General features: G+C 34.6%; 1 protein-coding gene across 1 annotated transcript in view; it reads right to left on the minus strand.

The window, feature by feature from the left end:
- The window catches only part of LOC136029453 (uncharacterized protein C19orf47-like), a 46443-nt gene that overhangs the window by 9703 nt on the left and 12435 nt on the right, over positions 1 to 24305 (minus strand). Inside the window, exons 3-7 of the mRNA XM_065707864.1 lie at positions 11555 to 11748; positions 7329 to 7545; positions 4894 to 5097; positions 2333 to 2445; positions 725 to 884 (exon numbers count right to left, since the gene is read on the minus strand). Of these exons, the coding sequence (XP_065563936.1) occupies positions 725 to 884; positions 2333 to 2445; positions 4894 to 5097; positions 7329 to 7545; positions 11555 to 11748 (888 nt within the window). The remainder of the gene's footprint in view (positions 1 to 724; positions 885 to 2332; positions 2446 to 4893; positions 5098 to 7328; positions 7546 to 11554; positions 11749 to 24305) is intronic.

Genomic DNA, 24305 nt, shown 5'->3' on the forward strand with positions numbered 1-24305 from the left:
TGGAGAAAAAAGGGGAAACAATCCTAAAAGTCAAGGAATCTTAAAGGAGCATCATCAGATTCAGTGTATCAGAGAATCGTACTGTAGAAGGTTCAAGCTTTTATCTACATGTTTTTTTTTTGTTATTCCCAGAGTGACCACATCGAACTAATATTCCCAAAAAATTGAAACAGGGCCCATTCGAACGGAAATTCAACACTTCTAATGCCCTTTTTAAGCGACCAAAAAGATTGGAGACCAACAAGCCACCTTCCCACACCCCTTTTTCCCCAGAAGTCATCCGATGAATTCTGTTCAGCATAGTTGAAAGGTCCTGTAGTTCTAAATATAATTAAAATAACACTAAAATATATATAACAGGTCTAAGAAATTATCTACTGTCCCATATACAACGAGAATTTCGAATACCAAGCATTAGTTTTTTCCAATCAGAATTTTTCAGCCAAGCAGAAAATAATATTAAAATCTGATTGGTTCCAATTAGCGACCTTTTTAGTAGAATCTCATTGTGAACAGGTCTTATGAAATTCAATAGATCTGTCCGTTACTTAAAAGTAAAATACGATGTCAGTGCCTGCTACTCCATTTCTAAGATCTTTTATTTCAACACAAAGAACATAAAGATAACAAATACATCAGTCGATTCAGTTCAAAAAGCTCTTTTTTTTAATAATTTACTGTATAAAAAAGAAGTCACTAACTAAATTAAACAAAGTTTGCTTACCCATTTTAGATTGTGAAACAACTCGTGAGTGGCCAGTTGAGGGATTCTTTTCTATGACAAGGTTAGGAAGACGAGACACTTTTCGAGGAAGTTCGTCTAACGTCGTGGAAAAAATCCTAGACTTTTGCTCTACATCTCCCAGACGACCAAATACAGAATCCTTAAAAAATAATTAAATCTTCCAGAAGTTAAACTTATTATAAGCTGCAAGCCTTTGAAAAGGTTACAAAAAATCTCAAAAATGTACATTTTTAAGCAATAAAAGTTTGGGCGGTCTTTTGAGCCAATCTCAAGGGGAGATTCACCGACCCTGTGCAGGTATGAACTGTTATGCACGGGAGATCTCGGCACTTAATTTTTTTTTCTTGTAGCTATTTACCGTATAACTGGCATATTTTCCTGTTAAAAACAGCAATTAATACTTGGGATGTAAAAATACCCCAGTGAGATTTTATCCTAGTTCGTAAAAAAAAGCTAAATAAGAAAGAAAAATCGATCCCACTCATAACTCCTTTTTTTATATTTTACAGGATACAAAAAAAAAATATTTCGCCGCAAAAAAAGAATTATCGGGTCTCTCACACTTTTCAAAGGTTGTCAAGTCGAACAAACCTTGTTATTAGCGAGTCTCCCTATCCCTCCTTCTCTTGTGCAGGTAAGCATATGAGTATAATACTATACTCTGCATTTAAAATATTTCAGATGCATATAAGAAATTTCCCGTCTATTCTCTTTTTTTTGTGATTGCTTGCTATATAACTCATCCGTCTATGAATCATAAATCGGGACAAAAAACTACCCTAGTATTCAAACGTCTTGCATTACAGTGGTTTTAGCTTGGCTTAATGCGGTTCGGTTCGATGTCGCTGGAAAAGGTTCGATGCTCAAAAACTTTTTATTTTGACTACAAAATGCGTGTTCAGCCCATCTGAGCTTGTGATAGTCAGCTTTTCTAGATATGTCTTACACAAAATAGAAGAACAGCAAGATTTTGTGGAATTGAAGAAAGGTTAGTAAGTTAAAAGAGGATACCAAGGTCGTAGATATATTAGTCAGAATAAAGAGTATGGGTAACTTTTAAGGGCGAAAACTGGCACTACTTCCAAAAGACAATCACCAATAATATCTACCACTTAGCATTTTTTTTCAAATTTCGCAATTGTATTTTTTTCCAGAAATTGGGATCACACTTAATACTACACTAATTTTGGCAATTATGTTGCTTTAACTAATCCTTATTATTACAGTGAAAATGTACCAAAGAACGATAAACACTAGATTGCATTGGCGTCTTTATCAACACTAGCACCAAGGTAATGTTTGCCTTTAAAATATTTCAGAAATATAATTTTGAAAAGTTACCCTTCAAAATATTAAGCTTTACACAATACAGACTTTATCTATAATTCAATATACTTTGAATAAATTTATTTCTAGATTTTGAAACTGCTTCAAACTTTTTGGAAAAACCGTCTTAACATCAAAATGACATTGTTGACAAAGATCAAACACTGCACTGCATTATTTAGTCACCTCATAGCATGCTTTCTTAACCCCCAATGTGCCGCTTCATTACTTACAAATGTGCTGCATGCTTTCAGTACTTACTGTTTTCTTTTTCTTGGTCGATGGTCCAGCTTCATCATCTGAATCGATCGTTGTGCTTGACACTTGACCATCCCCAAGTCTATCGAAAACGGTAGATTTTTTAGTCTTCTGTGCTAAAATAAAATCATTCAAAAATGAACATCCATAGAATAATTCTATATTTTTATTAAAATCAATTACAACCTAGACCCTAATACAATGGTCCAGGAACCGAGCCGTACCCAGTTTTGAATAGCGTAACCTACTCTTACGGCTGTATCCCTGCTGTGACTGATGTTGATTTATAAAACCAACAATAACATTGTCCTCGGAGTGGCTACCGACATTGTGAATGATTAAAAAATATAAGTAAATAAAATCCATTAAAAGCAAATATAATTAAAATACAATAAAAATAAATAAAGCATGGGGATTCTCGAAAACTGACGGTAGTTAAGAACAAAATTCATGCTTTTCCACGATGTTCTCAAAGATTTAATACTTGACATGAGAGTATTGAAGAGTGAAGGGCACTATAAACAAAATATTGGCTTAATAATTAGAGGATTGGTTCCTAAAAACCAGGGCCAGGAAATGCAAACCCATATCCTGGGGGAGGGGAGGTGGGTTAGTTGGTTTGAACCCCCCCACCCGAAATGTTTGTCGGACTCATAAAAACGTAGCAAAATGAATATAAGCAAATTTTTGATACGTTTTTGAAGTTTCAATTTGTGAAAAAAAAAAATCAATTTATAACATATGATGTATGACGTATCGCTACATGGTTTATAATATAGCTAAGGAGAAGGGTATATGGTACCTCCCCCCCAGAGCTGTTTACGGTTTGTTCTCCCCCAGAATAAATCGCATGGATACGAATTTTTACGAAGTATTTGTAGTGGTACAAAGCGCATCATATGTAGTTCATTTTTAATATCATTAAGCCCACAAGATCGAAAAGCCCATAAAGACGAACAAATACTAATACCAAGCCACCGAATCAAAGAAACCAGCTTAACTGAAATAGAACCACAAGCAAGATCACTAATTTGATGTTTAGAATTCTAAACTAAATATTCACATTTTTCAGCATTAAGTTTGAGGCTAAATTCCTCAAAAGACTTAGAAACAAGCTGGGTCGAGTTAATTAGGCTAGATTTAGTGCGGATAATCAAAAGTAAATCATCTGCATATGCAATATACGAAAGATTTGTTTGGCCTAAAAAACATGATGGATTAGTACGTGGCAAAACAGAATAAAGACAAGCGTTAAAAAGATACGGGGATAGGACTCCTCCTTGTCCCAGGCCAGAACAAATAGGGATATTACCAACGTAAGCGTCACCTGACTTAAGTTGAACATATGAATTAGCATACCAAAAACGAAGAGTTGATATAATAAACAAAGTTGGCTATGGTATATTGAATCAAATGCTTTTGAAACATCGAGTGCACAAAAATGAACCTCAAAACAATTTTTATGCGCTTCAAGTAATAGTAAAGCTAAAGCACAATGAGCATGTTGGTATCCCTATATACAGCTTGAAGCCAAACTGATTAGACATATAATCTACTTCAGACAGGAGATCAGGGAGCAAAACATCCAAATATTTTACTTAAAGTAGAAGCAACCGTAATAGGCTTATACGAAGCGCAATTAGTTGGATCCTTACCACGGTTCAAAATTGACGTGATGTTACCAAATAAAAAAAAAATGAGGGACTAAAGACGAGCATAAACCCATCTGGAAAAATACCTGCAAGTGATAAACTAAACCTCTGAATCGATACTGAGGTGAAAAGCACTGATGCCGTCGATATAATGAGATTTCGGTTTAAGTCTTAAGTCACTGGCCAGGAGTCTTAGGAAATCTGGTAACATTATACACATATCATTATACACCATACCATTATACACAATTTAGCCCAATTTTTTACAGTTTTGAGCTCTGGGTCATTCGTCGAAATTAAACTTCTTGTCCGGGCTCGAAAGCAAAATAGGGGAACAGCTACTTCTTCAGACCTCTTTAGGCACGACACAATGAGGCTATAATGAATCTTAAGCTGAATTATAGGTTGTGAGGATCCAACGCTTGTAGAAAACCGATTAAAAGGGACCTTAATCGTTGATGGAAGAATAGAAGAAAATGAAATAGTATATTCTAGTTTCCTTTGTTTTATTTTGGATTTGAGCACCGCAGACGTCCAGGTCACTGGGCTTCAAGCGTGACTTTTTGTATTTTCATACTGTAATGAGATGTCCTCCATATTGGTGAAAATGATAAAACATCCTCATTTTTTTTATTTCGTATACTTAAGAGCAACAAAATAAAATTCAAGCCTTCACAGCTTCGTCATTTTGCAACCATTAAACAGCAATATTAGCCGAATGGGTGAATAAAAAATGTGTGAACCATGTTCTATTTGGTATAGTGAAAAAATTATTTTGTCTATTTCCAAGGTTTAAATAAAAAAAAGGCGGTGTTAAAATCGGTGTCACTAATCAGACTATAGGATCTACTATGCTATAGGGTAGATTATAGGATAGAAGTATGAACCATAAAATCAAATGAAGTAGCTTACAAATTTCGGGTGCAGCTTTAACCAGAGACATCTTTGTTTCTTTCATTTGAGGTAACTTATCCGAATAGAATTTTAATTCTTGACTTTCGGCAGTGACTAATCGTTGCTGTTGTCCAGGTTTAGGTGGCATTTTGGAAACGATAACTCTAACTTTTTTCTTTGTTGTGGGTTCTGCTTCAACAGCGATCACTGGATTTTCCTCAGCTAAAAGGCCATAAAAGATAGAATAAAAAGAGCAGATAAATCGGATGATATTTATTTCCAGTCTCTGACTTTTTTTTCTAAGAAAAAAATCCTAGAAATTGAAAACACATTTAAGAATGTCCAGGCTTCAATTATCACTACTGTCTACTGTCTTATCACTACTGTCTTTACAAAGTTACTTTTTTACTAACTTTTTTTTATTATCGTTGATCTGGTAAAAACCCATTGATTTGATCGAACTCTATTGTTTATTTGCAATGAACATATTTAATTGTCAGATTTGTAACTATTTTTTTTCTTTCTTTTTTAACAAGTAATCAACCAAGCAAAACATTGAAGAAACAATAAATTATGTTAAAATGTTCCCTTTCAGGATTCCTAGTTGTATTTCTTACTATTGTTTACGGTTATGTAAGAGCAGTAATCATTTGAGAATAATTAGAAGGTGGCTGATGAGACAGCACTATCAGCAAATAAAAAAATAAAAAAAAATGCTTCGTTCTGTGGGTTTGGCGATGGGTTGTCATAACCAATAAACAGCTTCTATGGCTTTGTCCCTGATTATTTCTTGATTACAAATGGTTTTAATCTGGTTTTAGAGTAATTTTGTTTAGGATTTTTGCCCTGTTCTATGGTACATACATAGGACTTGATCCCTTAAAACCAACTAAGTCAATAAATAATCTAGAAAATAGCTAAATCTTTTCAATAAAAAGACAAAACCCTCTTGATTTGATTCATAATTTGATACCTAAGGCTGAGGGAGACCATGACCACTTTACTACGCTTGACAAAACATTTTAGAATTCACATAATGGAAAGCAAGGTTAGTAGGTGTTTCATTCTCTCTTATTCCTTATCTTTCTGTTTCTATTGTAATGGTCTAGATGTCATCTTTTATTTTTTTTTTCAAACATTTTTCGATTGTAAAGTTTTCTTTTGCGAACTTTGCTTTCGCAAACTTTTGTAGATTTCCTTTCTTTAGCAAACAATTTGAATTATTATCCAGAACTAAAACTAAATCTAAAATGGTTCTAGAAAACTATCTTTACGAGACAATTCTTCAAAAAAAAGTACAACTGACAAAAGCACATCGCTAACATTTGTATATGGTGCTTACGCTAAAACATAGTTAATAGTGCACATTGGTAGGATTCCTATATAAAATGGTCAACTATGAAATCATTTAAACAACAGCACTATGTAACAAATGAAAAAGCGTACTGCCAATTTTTGAACATTTTCAAATTTCTTTGAAACCATTTTCTTTGAAACCACCAAGAGAAATATAGAATAGCCTTAGCTTCTAACAGCTTTGGTTTTGTTCTAACGTAAAATGCCCCATGCACAAGGATATAGAAGATATGAAAAACTGTTAATATTAAATCAAATCATTACGTCTGTTAAAGGGACACCGGCAAAACTAGAAACTTGGAGACAACAAAATTAGAAACACTAGATTAGCCAGAAAGCATTTTTTTACGGATGCCTTTTTAACAGGTCAGTTGAAATACATCAACACAGCCCTTCAGCCTTGATGATGCATAAACGTGCTGCAAAATACAGGTGAAATCTGACAGAAACAGGTATTTTTGCACAAAAACGCAGCTGTGTGAACATAGGCTAATACTATTTAGACATACCCTTGGATTAAACATACACAAGCGCACAAGAAAAGAGCAAAACTTATTGCCATATCTTTCGGGAAAATATCGCAAAAACTCAAAACTCCTCGTCGATACCTTAGGCACCTGATACCGATACCTGAGGCAGAGGAGGATCTAAAGTCTAAGGTAAGAAAATCGGCTGAATTGAAAATTTAACCAGCAAATACAATTGTTTTGGGGCTCTGGATATGTGTTTCAATTATTTCCTATTTGGCTTTTGATCTTTCGGGTGCAAGCTATGATTAGACCTGCTCACGACCTAGGTTGCCAAATTAGTCTTCTGCTTTATACAGAGGATGAAATGAACAAGAAATTTTAGTTTTTTCAAGTTATAGTGAAACTTTGGAAGGGCCCATAATAAGATAAGCTATAGTAAATCACTAAAACAACACAATCAGGCAATAAGAAAAGCGGACTATTAACATCACAACAAAAATGTAAAAAAAATAAAAAAACAAACTAGGACAACACCAGTCCTATTATTAAACGATAAGCGCACATGTAAAAAAAATAAAAAAATAATAATAATAATAATAAAGAAGGAGAAAAGACGTATTGCCGAACCTTCTGTTTTTGATTGGAGGACTGGATTACTTTTTTTGGCCATAGTCTGTTGGTTAGTTGGCTTAACTATAACGTTCCTTTCAGGATTAGGCTTATTAACAGTGATCATTCTGATTGGTTCTTTCCTAGTTGGTAATGTCACTGCCTTTGTCATAGTACTAACATTTGAAATGGGAGTCGACACAGGCTCACTAACTCGTATTACCCCGCGAACTTCCTGAAATAAAAGAGGAATTGAAATTAATTCTAAAGCATAAGGATATGCCCTGTCATTATTGTGCCATCTAAGCTAAGTTAGTGCGATAAAATACGCACCTCTTTGAATTTGAGCGTTCGACCACCACTTTGGTCAAGGCTACAAAACAGACAATGGAAGAATGCAAACACAAGATTAATTGCCGGTTTTGATTTCATTGCATCAATTACCGTACATGATAAAAATAAAAAATAAAATATATTTCTAGGAGAATATTGCAAGCACTAACCGAGTCAAATTAATTTCTTAATAAAAAAATAATAAATTTTAGATTGATAAAAAAAAATACTTTACAGAATGGATGGCAAAAAGAGGAAAAGAGGAGATTAGTTTAAATTAATTAGCATTTAAACTATAAAGGGGGGATTTCTTTTGTTTTTTCGCAGGGGAAATTTTATCGGGGTAGATATGGTGATTTTGTTGAGACAGGACAGTAGAAGCGAGGTCTAAGGGGAAAGAGGGGATGAATAGGGAAAAAATAAAGTTGTTCAGGCACTACGGGGTGCTACAAACGCAAGACAACTATTTTTCTATAATCAACAGTATAAATAAGGTCAAACATTGTGTTGTACTTGCTTATGTAATTGAGAGTAGATGATGTGCACAAGGACGTTCTACAATGGACCTGTTCAAACTGGTTCCTAAAAATTGTTTTGCTCCAAGGCAGTTCTTTTTTTGTACGATTCTCTTAGAAAAACGTCCTTTTGATTGCGTAAAATTAGCCATCAAGCAAGTTCATGCTACCCTTCCCCCTGCCACCTCATGAAATGTAAAAAGTGAACATGATCAGACTGGATTCTGAAAGGCTCAACTGCCTAAGGAAAGAGACTTGAAACTCAAACAAAACTAATCAATAGACAATTAAGCATCAACAGTGCAACCGAAAAGTTAAAGGAGAAAGATATTCAAAATAGGGAAATAAACAAAATTTGAAATTTATGGAAAGTGATACTTGCAAAAAAAAAAAATCATAGTAGGAGAAGAATCTAAGAAAGGTACATATTTTAGTAATCACCATCATTAAGTCATTTCCGGCGCTAACATAAGCGTAAAATAATGAAGAATAAAAAAAAGGTGAAAGACCCTAGGGAAAGTGAAATAAAAAAAAACCGCGATGTGAGAGAACTCAACGAGAATTAAAAAGTCGAAAATATAAACTAAGCAACACAATAAAAACCAACACTACACTCGCTTGTTTATAAGTTTCAAAACGTGTTTTAAAGAGTCTTTTTTTAACCCTCTGATTAGCTAGAAAGGATGAAAAAAAAGAAAAAAAAATGCCACCGCCAATCATTTGAAGTAAGTTGTGACGGTTTCCCTTAGCTCCACGTCAATTTAGAAGTGGTGTCTCCCAAGGCATTTCTTCAATTCAGGAAAAAGACGAAAGTCTGTCTACACTAACTCGGGACTATATGGTGGGTATTCAAAGAGGTTCCATTTAAATTACCCAAGAAACTGTCAGGTTACACGAACACCATGAAGACGGACATTGTCATGGATCTCAGCTTCAGACGTCAAACTGTCTCTTCTTCTTTTTGAAATAGCACTCCATAGGCGTTAAAAAGTTTCATAATCAGAATCTACAGTAATTATTGTTCAAAGCTACATAAACTACACAGCCAATACGTCTTATCATCCCAAAACCGTTTGAAGCCCTCACAACTCACCTAAAACCATTTGTAGCAGCGATTTCATGAAGAGGCATTACAAAGCTTGATCACAGATATGAAAAATGCCTCAATCATTGAGATGACCATGCAGAGAATTGACCTTGATTGTACATTACTCTTGTGTTATGCTCTTATTTTAGACGCTCACTTAAAAAAGTGTGTTCCGTTTAGCATTCGTATCTCACCAAAGATCAAACATTTAAAATTGACAAAATTAAAAAAAAAAGGCTCTAAACATTATCCTTGGCTCTTCTTGTTCTACTTATGAATATGGTCTAAATCATCTTCATCTGACTCCCTTGGAGATCAGATGACATAAGATTACCACGGATTTTGGGCTGAAATGGCTACATCGCGACATTAACCATCACTTTCTTTTCCCCAACCCAGACAAGTTGTCAATTAAATGCAATACTAGACAACTAGAAAAAAATGCCCCTAGACTTTTATTTCAAGGAAATATCACCTCGGCAACAGAAAGAACCACACTTGAGTTCTACCCAAACTTTTTGGATGGGAGCCAGGTATGAACAATACCCCCCCTTCTTCCCCCTGAATCTTCCAAAATATGTTCTTTGGGGTGTTTCATTGAAAAATGTCTTTTTTTTGTATTTTCATTGATATTGCGTCTTTCAATTTTTTTACCATCATGAAAATTTTTCTATGACCCAATGCTAATTCGTAATAAAAAACTAGCGAAATTTTGCAATAAATCCTTCGTTGCAATATTTTATTTGTCAATTAAAAAATTGATTTTACTGCTCGACTTTTCCCATTTTTGTTTTGCCCAAAGTGTGCTTGCTACTTTCAATTTGTGTTACTTCTATTTTCAGTCTATTTTGCTATTGACATGGTCATGTTAACTTAAAGTTACTGTAGCGAATAAATATATTCTACATGCCGAACTTGTGGTAATATAAATAAAAAAAACAAGTTTTTTAACTGAAAGTAAGGAGCGTCATTAAAACTTAAAACGAACGTGTATGAAAGGGGCTGTTCCCTCCTTAATGTCCCGCTCTTTACGCTAAAGTTTGACTCTTTCTCTCAATTCTACTTTTTAAAACAGTAAACAACTTTAGAGTAAAGAGCGGGACGTTGAGGAGGGTACAGCCCTCCTCAACGGGGAAATTTCGAAAGGCCTATTCAGTCCTGGTTATATTTTTGTGTTCTGTATTATTGGCAGGGTCACCGATTTACGAAAATTTAGGGGGTGGGGTATTTTTCCACTTTGTTTTAATGTAGAAGCCAAAAACTGTTAAAGCAATTTGTTTTAGCCAAGATACAAGAAAAGGAGATGTTTCCTTATCTGTGGTGGTTATTACTTTGAATTTTCCTTTTTCAATGAAAATAGCAAAACAAATATTTTCCAAATGTAGGAAGGGATATTGACTGGTCATTCTGCCCCCCTTTCTCCAATTAACCCCCTGACTTTTGGAGGCACAAAGTAGGCCTACAGTCTTTCCAACAACATGTCCCTTCTTACCATGAGCTTTTGGTTATTTTTCCAGATCTGCGCAGGTTATTACTTTAATTTTCCTTTTTCAATGAAAGTAGCAAAATAAATATATCCAAACTAGGAAGGGCTATTAACCGCTTCCTCTGCCCCACTTCCTCAATCAACCCCCTGACTATTGAAGGCACAAAGTAGGCCTACAGTCTCTCCTAAAACACGTCTCTTACCACCATCAACTTTTGGCAGAAAGGTATGAATGTTGCATCTTGTTTCCTGCAGATTTATTCAAGAAGTTTCCATACATACAATTGGTGAACCATAGCAAGCCAAAGGTTTCTCCATCACCCTTTATGCCATAGCCAACGTAAGTTTGGCAGCAGATGCTTGTCAGACTTCTGTTTTAAATAAAACATTATCTGTACAACAAACCGTTTCATAGCACCTCAAATAATAGCTAAGTTTATATTTGTATCTTTAATCTAAACAGTACATTCTAACACTAACTTTGACTTAAAGGACAAACTGCTATTTGAAGACTAACAGGTGAACTGAATGAAAGATTAAAAGTTCAAAATATCAATTGGATTCTATAGGTTACATATTTATATGACTCTACATACCCTGACAAGAGTAGAGGCTATTTTCATACAAGACATTTCACATTGTTAATTACTTAGAATTTGAGCCAGCATTTAAATCCTAAATAGTTAGAAATGTGAAATGTGTTTGGAAGATTAATTTTTGGTTGAATATTTCATGTCAGTCTTATTTGGAAACAAAAAAGAATAATCCATTTTTGGTGACTATACTGGACTAACAAACTTCAATTAGCAAAAAAAAAACATACTTTTTCATATGTAATTTTGGCATGTTTCAAGATGGATATAATATCTCCCACAACTGATACTCCCATGTCCTTGAGGTAGTCCTTGTTGAGATCAACAAGCAGCTCCTTTTTTATTCGGTTGGCTTTGAATATCTGAGCATAGTTTGCAGTTGCTCCTTCGGGAACACCTGCCTCTCTGAAAAACGTTATCCAATCTGAAAAAACAAATATAAATTGTTAAAAATACACAAACATGCAGAAATGAACAACTAGCTGTGACTACGTCTAGACAAAATAAAGAAAGAAAGTTAGAATTCAACTATACTCATTATCAATAGCACAAGTTGAAGAAATGAGTGGGACCTGTGAAATAAACACAAGAAAAATACACGAAAACGTTTGGATTTTCAGTCTTAGGAAGAACACACAAAAAAAACATATGGGGAATAGTTGGAAGAAAAATAGGCATTTGCTGATTGAGTCATACTAAATCTCTGGCATGAGATGGTTCAGGAAAACTACACAAAAGGTTTCAGATACACAATACAAGTAATTAATTGCAATAAAACAGGACGAAAAAAGGTCCAATCCTCAGAGAGAAAACAGACAAACTGACATGACAAGGGATAAGATTTCTAAACAAAGTTTATAGGGCATGTTGGAACCACTTCCAATTCCATATTCTCCTAGTTTTCTAATAAAATTAAATTAGAAAGAATGGGTCAATCAGATTATATATGATATCCCTAGAGAGACTAGGCCTGCACTGTGAATTACAAGATGGTTCAGACAAAGAGAACTTGACCTGTAGTCAATCTAAATCCCAACATTGTCACATTTTTTCTGCATATTTCATCTGAGACACCTGCTTTAAGTCTGTCTTTTTTAACTACCCTAGGAGCCAGCAAGACAATTGGCAAGCCAGTTTCAGAAGTAGCAAGGGTGGAATGCTAATATGTAGAACTGTAGAATAGGTACAAATTTAACAAGCAGTTTAATGCAAAATCCTTTGCAGTTTTAAAAACAAAAGAAGGAACTCTAAGGTCATCTAGGGATTTTATATCAAGAAATCTTCCTTTTCTATAAGATTCCTTTGTGAGATGTTGATTAAAACATAAAGCTTTAACTGCCCTGGTTTGATGTGTCCATATTTTTTAAGTTATAACAAAACGAGCTTGCCCAAAGACAGCATTCATAATTAATATATTGTAGCTATAAACCAATAAAAAAAAAAAAATTTAGGCATTTATTCAGCACATAATTTTCTTTATCCTAAAAAGAAGACCTGTAACTCTTGAAGCATTGATTGATGAGGTTATATGTACTGTTTCTCACACACTGATTCATCTAAAATCATGCCAAGGCATTAAAACTGACTAATTCTTCAACTTCAATATTACTATTTTAAAAATTTACCAGGAAAGAATTTAAAGTTGAAAAAACAATGTACTTTGTTTTAGAAATATCAAGAGAAAGATGGTTACACATCAAATAGAGGTCAAGTCTGCAAAGAGCCCTTTTGATCATAATGTCAAGGATGTCTATCAAAAACACAAAAAAAGGAGAACTTCATCACCAGCATAACTTATTAAAGTGCAATTAGTTAATAGATCTCCAATTTCATAGACGTAAATAAGAAAAAGAAGTGGCCCTAGTATTGATTCTGATGTCAATTGCCCCCAAACGCCTCTATGGACTTTGGTACTCTTTAAAACACATGTTAATATTCCATACTGGGCAAATGAACCCACTCTAATTCAATACATTCAGAGTAAACTTGCTAAACTTAAAAAAAGTACATCTAAAGAGCATTTCCAAATTTTTGCTTATGAGCCGAAATAAATGAAAAGGTGTCATGTGGAGCTTGTCTCCCACCACTCAATATTACAATGGGTAACAAACTTTTTGATTATCTTTCTATCGTGTCAGTTAACTTAAATGCCATTATTATGGCTTTGGAGTATGTAAAGAATAGTTTTACTAATCTAGTTCTAATGTGCAAAATATTGTACTATATTCTGATTCCATGTCAAAAAGGGAGCTTCTGGATATGGCCTCTCACTATAAGATGAACATAGATACTTTCTATTGTCTTACACCCACACATGCAATTACTTCAAGAGGCACAATGACAAATTTTAATATATTCCAAGCCACTCAGGAAATCACCATGCTGATGAAACTGATAAAAATTTCCTAAGTTTTGACCAGCCAAGTGGGAGACCAATCTCACTCAGAAGTATATTTCAATGGAGATTATCAGAGGCCCGTCTGGTAAATGATAGACCAAATTTATCTCCTTTCTTCAATAAATATGACTCCAAAATTTACCATAGAATCTCTGCAGGATCAAGTGGGCTAAATCTGCAGGGTTCTTGTATCAAATCCCAAATTATACTGGTCTAACTCCCTCTCCTTGATTTTGCAGATATAGCAAAATAAGAAATTCAATAATTAGCCATTGCCTATTTGAATGCAATATACTATTGCCTGAACCCCATACCCTTCAAAGTAAACCATTTGATACAGTGCTTCAAGCACCACAATATTCCACCATAGGTGAAAAGCCTGGCTCAGCTAAACTGCCACAAAGAGTATGGAAGTCAAATTATATGCCTACATTATACAGTTCCTGGAATTCAAAGAGCTACTGCAAAAAATATAACTAAAACTGAGCTACCAGCTACCACTAAAAACCAAGCTAACTAGATGTAAACAATGAATACTGGAGTCAAAATATACTAAAGTATAATCCAGTTCCTAAAACTCAAAGAGCTTTTCCAAATAGACAACTAGGAGCCCTCTGTAATAGTCCAACACACATCATAAAAGGGACAAAAAGGAAGAGGTGTAAATAATCTTGACTCTAAATCACATTTCTCATCTAACTGAAGAAGAAGAAGAAGACTGACTTTAGAGCTAACTTTGCAATGTGGCCAATTTCTGTAGTCTCACACAGGTTGAGTGACTTGGTGGCCATCTCTTAATCCTCTAGCAAAACCTGATATGTCCTTGTCAAGTCATTATTTGGCTCCAACTGCTTAGCAGTATCTTTAAAGGATTCACATCAGTGATGGGTTGGTGTGCACTCAATTATTTAAAAATATTATTGCTATTTCAAAAATTATCATCCAACTGTTGGGCTTCTTAATTTTTTGTGATGTTTGGCACCATGTTTTGCTATTGAGTCTTACAATGAGGTGAAAGTGTTGAGTCAATTATTCTCCATGTTTGTCTTGTATCATTTCTTGTAAGGATAAACTTCTGACAATAATACTCCTTTCTTGTTTCCCTTGTTTGTATATTGACAAAAGAATGAGATGCTTCATATATGTTATTGTTCTCAGCAGATGGGTATTATATTTTATTTCTATAGCTGACAATTCATCCACAGCATACCTATTCTTTTATACTGATTCCCTTTCCAATAACATCTGCAACAAGCATTTAAACTCTCACTTATGCATACCATAAAAATAGAAAATCTGTTTTTTCAAAGAAAACAAACAGATCAAAGAAAACATTATGCTTCTTGTTGTTTTTTATAAGAAAAATTAAATGGGTTAGGTGATTCATTTATACACATTCTTTGTTGCTTCTGAAATATAGAGCAGCCTCTTCCTTTAATATTTAAAGCCAGAACCACAAGTAAATTATTAGAACCAGGTGCTAGAAGAACTCCAGGAGAAAGACAACTGCACAAAATATTTCCAGGAAAAAATGCTATCAATAGACATAGCCATAGTTGAAGTTAAACCCAAAGGTATTTTTACAGCAGGTAGCAAATCATATGACAACATCAGGTTAAAAAAAATCTAAGTTCAGATCCACTTCTAATGCAAAATGATAAAGACCAAAACCTCCAGACAGAAACACATGGAACTTCTTTTGGATTTCAGTTTACTTTACAACTGATCAAAACAATCTAACTTTTCTGAAGTTGGTGCACTTAGCAGTTTAATTTCTGGCTTGTATAATTCAGCTGCATCAAGTAAAAGAGGTGTAAACACAGCAAAATTTTTAGATATTTTCTCTTCCATAATATTTAGCTAAATAGCTGAAATGAGGCCATCAGTTCTTATTTATTTAGGAATGGTGGAATGGATTGGGCACCATAACCGCATGATGTTTTGTGTGTGAGCACTGGAGTTCAGGTCCACACACTTTTTGAATAGTTTATGGTCTCATGGCTGTAGCCTGTTGCCTTTATTATTTGAGGTATTGTATGCCCTATAACAATCAGGTATTATTACATTTCTAGGATGAACTAAAACATGTATAATTTCTAATAGTGTTACTGCTAACCATTCCAGCACTGGAACAATAAAAAAGTGGTTTGAACCTTCTCCTTTGATGATCAATCATGGTGATATGTTGCAAAATAATTGTAGTTAGCACATTTCAACTGCAGCTCCACCATACTTTACCCCTAAACTCCTCCCCAATGTGCAAATATATTGTCCAAATTATATATTTCCTGTGTATTTTGCCAGAATGGCCCTAACATGGGAAATAAATTATTTAGGCTATATATTTGCTTATTAGGGGGAGTGAAGTATAGTTGAGCTGCAGTTAAAATGTATACTGCATATTATGAAATAAGAATTGTTTTCTTAACATATTTCTTTTGGTGGACCAGCATTAACCCCCCTCCCCCCCACGGAATATACTCCCCCTCCTTCAGAGTGTATAGAAAATGATGGAGTCTAAGAGAAAAACAAAAAAAAGGTATAAAAAAATTCCACAAAAAAGGCTATCATAGGCAGCACAGTAGCACTACCTAAGTAAAGAACAATGCAGCCATAATGCATTGTTTTATTTTTTGGTTTTGGACATGGGCAGATGGTACAGAAGGAATTTTCACAGAAACCTCAAAAGAGCACATTCAATTGGAAATTTAAAGGGCTAGTGCCCTTTTTAATAGTCACTTTGGAGGGTAATAACCCCCCCCCCCATAACCATCATTTCCCCAAGCTTTTCCAATTAAAATTTTGAGATAGCCATTTTGTTCAGTATAATTGAAGGGTCCAGGAATCATGTCTTTAAGGATGGCAGCCCCCCCTCCTACAATCCTCAGAGCAAGGGTTGTAAGTTATGCCCTGGGGGCATATAAGGTTTTTTTATAGAAAGTGTGGTCATATAAACTTAGGAGGGGCACATTCGTTTTGTAATCAGAATTTCTAGTGCCCTTTTTAACAGTCAAAATGATTGGAGGGTAGCTATCACCCCCCAAACATATATTGTGTTTTTTTGAAATGCATCAAGTAGACATTTTAAGAGAGCCATTTTATTCAAAATATTCCAAATGTTGTTTAACAAGTCTTTAAGGGTTGAAACAAACCCCCAGAGCATGACAGTCAGGATTGTAAGGTATGCCCTGGAGGCATTTTAGGGTTTTTATAGAAGGGATGGTTATTTAACTTTAGAAAAGGCTAATTTTCTTGAAAATTAGAAATTTTAGCTTCTTTTTAAGAGTCAAAAGTGAGGGAGGGCAACTAGCTCCCCCTGACTACCCCTCTTTTTACCAAACACATCTGATAGAAATTGTGAGATAAAGATTTTGTTTATAATAGTTCAAAATACATGTAACAATACCTCCAGGGTTGACAAAACACCCCAGTGGCCTGGGGATAGGGTTGTAAGTTATGTCCAGTGGGCATATTAACTTTGTATGCAATTGATGGTCATATAAACTTCAGATGGTGTTCATCTTATTTGAAATCAGAAGTTATAGTGGCCTTTTTCAGAGTCAAGAGTGATTTGAGAGCAACTAGCCCCTCCCCCCCACGTTTCCTCTAACACATCTAATCAAAATTTGGAGACAGCAATTTTTGTTTATCCTATTTGAAGAGCCTGGAAATTATATCTTTGAGGAAGACAGCCCCCCTCCCCATTCTGAGTTTGATTAGGTTATCTATTGTAATTTCTGTTTGTTTTGGGTTTTATTTATTTATTAAAGTGGGTTTGTGGTAGTTTTACACTTGAAAGATAAGAAAAACTTGTAGAATTTGACCATGCTTTTGTCCATCAAAACTTAAAGAATATAAAATTGTTAGTTCCCAAAGTCAACTACAGTTTCAAAGAAGATAAAGCTTTTTAACCTTTTTTGGCCATATGTTTTTAGCTAAATTTTGATCATTCATATTTCTTTTCTTCTTCTTTATTTTAACTTTGGATGTGTAGTTTTTTCTAAGTTTTAACATTCATATGGTGAGTAAATTCCTCTCTTTCCTTTTACTTACCACTTCTTAATGAAATTAAAAAAAAAAAAAAAACACAACTCAAATAAATTTCTCAAATGTGGGAAACCCAATTCTCTGCAGGTAGGTATTTTCCAAGGGGGGATATTTTCTGTAGTGGGGTATTTTCCAGGGAGCTAATGCCTAGAACCATTTCTTTCTCAGCAGCCCCAATTTTAAACATAGACCTATATCCAAAAAACAAATCACCATGAATAAAAGCTTTTGTTTTTGAAGATCTATTTCTGTAAAGCTGCTATCCTTAGCCTTTACCCCATGGATTTGTCAATGAAAAGAACAATAAACTCATAGAGCCTAATATTAAGGGGTAAAATTCTAGACAAACTACTTTTGAAAATTAAGGTAAAATGTTGATTTGTCAAAATTCCAATAGATACAGACCTGTCAAGTAGGCTAGTCTATGTAAACATCTAAGAATTAAAAATTGGAGGATGGTTAGCAAAGTAGCTTGGCAATATCATCCTACAGAGGGCTATTTTTTTGGCCCTGGATTCATTATTGAAGATTTCATTTTCCGTGCCTATTCCCCTTTCCAAGACAGGGGAGGGAGGAAGCTACACAACTTTATTGTTTCCTTTAAACTGAAACACTCCAAATAAGCTGCACCTACCTTCCATTTTCCTCCTTATAGTTTGAAATAGCTTCTTTCTCTTAAAATTTTCTGTGTGGGCAGATAAATTAATAATAAAAAAAATAAATAAATAAGCTGATTTTTATTGATACTCCAAAACTTTTTAGCTTATTTCTTCTAATAGTAACATTGTCAAATATGACGAATCAAGATGTAAAATGGAAGAATAGTTTGGCTCAAAATTGCATGTTCAAGCCGAGATTTGTATTTTTACACAGAGCACATGTCAATGTGTCACTATTTTCAACAAATACATTTTTCTGTCCCCAGGAGGGGGCTAGAAAGAGGCCATTGCCAATAGAAACTGGGGACAATATAGAAAGTATGAGGAAAGCAAAGGAAAGAAAGCGGATTAGAAAGAAATTTGTGTTGGCCCATGGTTGGTTGTGCCAAAAGGGTTTGACCTTTAATTCGATACACTGGAATGAAACTATCTTACCTCCAAATGGGCGTAAAATCAAACTATCCTACCTCCAAATGTGCTACGAATCAAACTATCCTATGTCCAAAACAGCTAGTTTTCAGGAGAGCTATTTAAAGTTTTTAAGATTATTTTTCCAGTACTTCAAAAAAGAGGTTATAGGGGAACAACCGAACTGTAGAGTTTCTTTCGTATTGGCTATTTATTAGTGAAGATATTTTTGACCTACTTAGGTCAGAGTGTCGAAAAACTAGATATAGGATGGTAGTCATATTATCTACTTCAGAACAAAACAATCCTAAGTCCCATTTTTCGACATAGAATAGTTACATATTTGAGAAGCCCTGCTGAAGGAAGGCACAGTCCATTCTAGGTCCGTATTATATTAAATATTTCGCCACATATTATTTTAATTCATATTCAAAGTATGACAAAATGAAAAATTACTATACGAAGTATCAAAATTAAAAAATAAAACAAAGTTAATCAGAATCATCCGACTCCGCAGAACCTTCTCTTAAAGAATCGAACGGAAAGTCTTTAAAAAACTGGTGGTAAGTTTCAGGAATCACATTTTTTTTTTTTACAAAGATAATAAACATCACGGTACACTCTTTCCCGAATTGGAACAGGACCAGAATACAGCTTTTACAATTTGCACGACCCAGCTGACATCTTCGCTGAAGCTTTCCCCCTTCTTAACCTCCTGATTGTATCAATCATCTTGATGTCTTCAGCTGCCTAGCTCGTCCGAACACTATTCACGTCAGGCAATGTGTAATCATCTTTCAATACTCGGATTTCTGTGAAGTTCACTTTAAGCCCGTTGATATTGACGTTAAAATTATCACTAGTCTCTCTACATAGCTTATCAAGATTATGGAAATCAGACATTCCCAAGTCCTTTACTTTGTAAGGACTCTTCAAACATGCACTTTTTAAAATTTGAAAACACTGAGAAGGCATATACATTGTTTGGTTCTTAGCAAATCTCCCGATGAAAGCATGGACCGAATCGTTTTGATTTTGCGTGTGCCCAATTTCAAGATACATGTGAGTAATTACTATCTTAAATTTACTGGCACGGTGTAAATAAAGGGAAACAAGGTTCTTGTTTTTTCCTCCGCAACTGTCACATATGAAAACGAATTCTTTTGCTCCTTCCTCTACCATGCTCACAATAAAGCAGTAAACACGACTCCTGATTTCTGACGAGCCTCTTTCCGCAGTGCCTGCATGCCACATGTAGCTGGTTCCTTCGCGAGTATTGCAGTTATAGATAATGAAAGGCTGTAACAGTCAAGTTTCGACTCACAGTAATAAGAAGAAACCTCTCCAGATGGAGACTGTAGGACCTTTTGTAAGTCAAAGCACGCTACGATAATCCTTTCAGGATCCATCTTTCCTCTCTCTTGTTCCTCTGCCATAAACTTTCTACTTTCTTCCTTATTTCTGATGTCCTCGCTGTGTTTTATAGTAAACTGTTCTTTCATTTGAGGGCTACCATTTTCCATCGCAACACACTTGTCACATAAGTCTTTTGTGGAGTGGAAAAGGCTGAAATTGAACTCATGCTGAAAAATTTCTCTGTATTTGTCAGATTTTGCAGCCCGTCTACTGTTTTTCAGGCACCACTCTCGATAGAGTTTATAAAGCTGACCATGACTCTTGATCCCATCTTCCAAATACTGAGATTTAGATCTAGCTCTGCAGTAATGGCTTTGGGCTTTTTTTCAAAAGTTTTATATGCTCCCTGCATGATTTAAGTTCTCTCATATCAAAATTCCTCTTTTCGACCTCTTTCATCCATTTTCGCAGCTCCCGTACCAGGCAAGTTTTTCTTTAATGCAGCTTTCACCATCTGTTCAGAAATTCCTAGCGTATTTTCGGAAAACAGTTGACAGACGTTCTCGGGTTCCTCAGCAACGCACAAGGAATACGCTACTGGAAACACCCTCTTCTCTGCCTTCTCAGTATCACTGTTCTGTCCCTCTGTTCCTTCTTCACGATTATCATTATCGCTCTTACGTATCCTAGAACGTTTTTTTGGCTTGACTAACTTGCTGAAGTATGTAGTCTCTTTGTCTATTAATATCACCCAATTCCCATGAAGACCTGAAAATGGTTATTCGAGTCTGTTCCGGAATTCTTTCATAACACTAAACAAATGAACAAAACATTCTAATTAAAAGAAAGAAGCAACTTAAGAAATTAAAACAAAATGAAATTATTCTGCACTTAAGAAGGACTGCCCTCCCCTAAACTCCTCGCTCATTAAACTAAAGTTCTTAGTGCTTTGAAAAACCTTCCTTTTCCAATTCAATTGTCCTTGTGTTTAAGTAATTGTTCTTAAAGAATTTGAAAAAAAGTGAAACTTCAGAGTGAAGATCAATAAGCTAAGGAAGAAACAACCCCTACCCCCTTAATATAAAGAATAAATTTTGTCCATTTTAGGTTTCAAAGCTGATCCTTAGTTTCAATTGAAAAAAAAAAGCTGATTAAAAAAAAAATCAATTCTGATAGTCTTCCAAATCATCATTCGGATCGTCCCCAAATGGGGTAAGAGGATATCATAAAGAAAGATTTAAGGGATATGAGAACTTCTTAAGAGGGAGACTTTGAATAGACTAGGATGGAGAAAGATTGTATTTAACTGTGTTGGCCTCAGGCGGCTTGGTTCTGTAGTGAGTTGTTGTTAATAGTAGTAGTCGTAATACTTTTTCAGCATTTCTGCTTAAGAATTCAAATTTTGGATTGCAATTTGAATGTTTTACAAAATCTGAATAACTGTCAAAATTTGCGATGGATAAAATTTTTGCTAAAAAAAAAACATTATTTTTCTACCGCAGAATTTTAGGTGGACAAAGAGGGTGTACTATTGTTCATATGGAGGGAAATTCTCTGTGACTTTTGTCCTCCTAATATTTGGTGGGAGTTTTCTTTTGGAAATCATGTTGTGGCCTATATTTGTCTTCATTGATAAAGAACAAGTTTTGTAAATGAAAGTAAAGTGTGTCATAGCAACTTGGTGCTGAGGGAAACCATTGTATACATAAAGATGGCTGCTACCCCTATCAAAACACCCCCTACTTAAGTAAGAAATCGAATAGTGTTTTTTTAAAGTGATTTATACAGCAAGAAATATAGCCAGTTGGTGACTGCAAGTGTTTCATGTGCCAATTATCTTTCAAAATATCTCTGAGAATTCTATTATTAAAAGCAAACGAATGCGAGTGCATCATCCAAAGAGAATTTTTTTTTTAAATCAAATTCTTACTGTGTGAAAACATTCTTCCCAACATAAAATTCCCGACATTCTCATTTCTCTTGAAAACTTCGTTTTCACAATGAAAATGGATCGCTCATTGCTCATTGACCACAATATGATCGCTCACCACCCATGTTAAGCCATTAGTCCAAAAATATCCCCCCAATGACAGGCTAGAGGTCAGCCCTTCTCCCTTCCATATTGATTTGAAAGACCTCTCATAGGTTTTCTTCAAAATTTGGAAAAAAATATATGTTTTGATATTTCAGGCAACCACATCATCCGCAAAAGATCCAATGACCTTCCCCTGAATAGTAGGTTTGTAACTATGCAATTAACCATTAGTAATGGTGCACAAAGTCACATTATTTGTGAACTGCAATTATGTTTAGGGATGAATGTCCCACCACGTGTCATTATCACATGGAGACTGGGATATCACGTGAATTGTATTTTCATGGCTAATATTGTTGGCTAATGGTAGGAAGTTGAAAGTTTCAGGGAATGCTTATAGGGATGTTGAATCAAATGAAAACAGAACACTCTGAAAGTGTTGATCCTACTACTACTTATGCTTATAATGAGTATGACTCATTATAAGCATATGAGTATTAAGAGTATAAGCATAAGAACATATATGCTTATCATTATAAGCATATGAGTATTAGCATAAGTTATGAGTATAACTTATGGTTATACTCTAGGTAAAATTAGTGCAAACAGTATTACTGGCTTTCATATAAAGTGAATATACCACTCGATGCCTTGTTTTAAGCTCTTTACAAATATAATAATCGCTTCTACCGCAAATTCAGATTTAAGCACTTTTTGACCTCTTAAAAATACTTATATATGGGGTCATTACAAATCTGTAATAGTTTAGAAATAAATTTGGGCTATATATTTGCACATCAGGGGTGGGGGTGGGGGTAAAGCATAGCCTATATTAAAGACGTAAACTAACCATTGCAGTAGTTTTTTTTATGTGTGTGGGTTGTTGCACTGGTCATCTCTCTTCTCATTAAAATTCGATGTGCACAAACACATAAAAAAAGAAGAAAAATCCAAAAAATCCAGCAGTGGTTAGTTTACGTATTTAATATATGTTATGCTTTACCCCCCCCCCCCCCTGATGTGCAAATATATAGCCCAAATTTGTTTCTAAACTATTACAGATTTGTAATGACCCCATATATAGGTCATTTTAAGAGGTCAAAAAATGCTTTAAGAGGTCAAAAAGTACTTAAATCTGAATTTGCGGTAGAAGCGATTATTATATTTGTAAACAGCATTAAAAAAGGCATCGAGTGGTATATTCACTTTATATGAAAGCCAGTAATACTGTTTGCACCAATTTTACCATACTCTAGACTAGAGTATTAAGTAGAGAAATTCATTAAAATTTTATGTTGCTTTAAAACTAAATCAAAAACCGCTGTATTTATGCTGGTTGCCAATAAGCCATTCCAAGCAATGCATCAAGAAAGACTGAAGGTATTTAGTTGAAAATCTGAAGGCTATTTGTATTAATAATTCTGCTCTTACAAGTGAATTAAATCAAAAGAGTTAAGGTGCATCCAGATTGTCAAAATAGCATAAATATAATGTTTTAGGAATGGTATTTAATTTTTTGGGAGATCTTGAGGAAGTGTAAAACTAAATTAAGAAATGCTAAGTGTGTCCAGATTTCTTAAAACAGCGTATATAGTTAAAAATGTGTTGAACATTTTTCTTTCGATGTATAGTTAGCAAGCTAAACTGTGGATTCTTATACAAAAAAAAAAAACTGGAAAGATTTAAAACATTATTCTCTTTTTTCCATGAAAAGACTATGTCATTAAAAAAAGGGAAGAAATTAATTTTCACAAAAGGTTTTCAAAGAAAAGTAAAGAGCTACAACAAATCAAAAATGAGCAGAAATGCAGTCAAATAATCTTCCAAGCGTGAAACTACTTAAAATCACCATCAATAAATAATGATGCTCATATTGGTTGTCAAAAGGGTATATCAGCAATAACTCAGGAATGGTCAAAAGTATCAGGTTGACATATTCAGGGCATGTTGAGGGAGATGTTGTAAAGTAATTGGCGGCCAACTGGCCCTCGTCCCGTCACCATTTTGAGATGCCCCCTCAAATATGATTAAACTTTGAGTTTGCTACTTTGTTAAAAGAAGTCATTGTTCCAATAACT

The sequence above is a fragment of the Artemia franciscana genome, chromosome 7, assembly GCF_032884065.1.
Source record: "Artemia franciscana chromosome 7, ASM3288406v1, whole genome shotgun sequence".
In the NCBI taxonomy this organism is placed as follows: Eukaryota; Metazoa; Arthropoda; class Branchiopoda; order Anostraca; family Artemiidae; genus Artemia; species Artemia franciscana.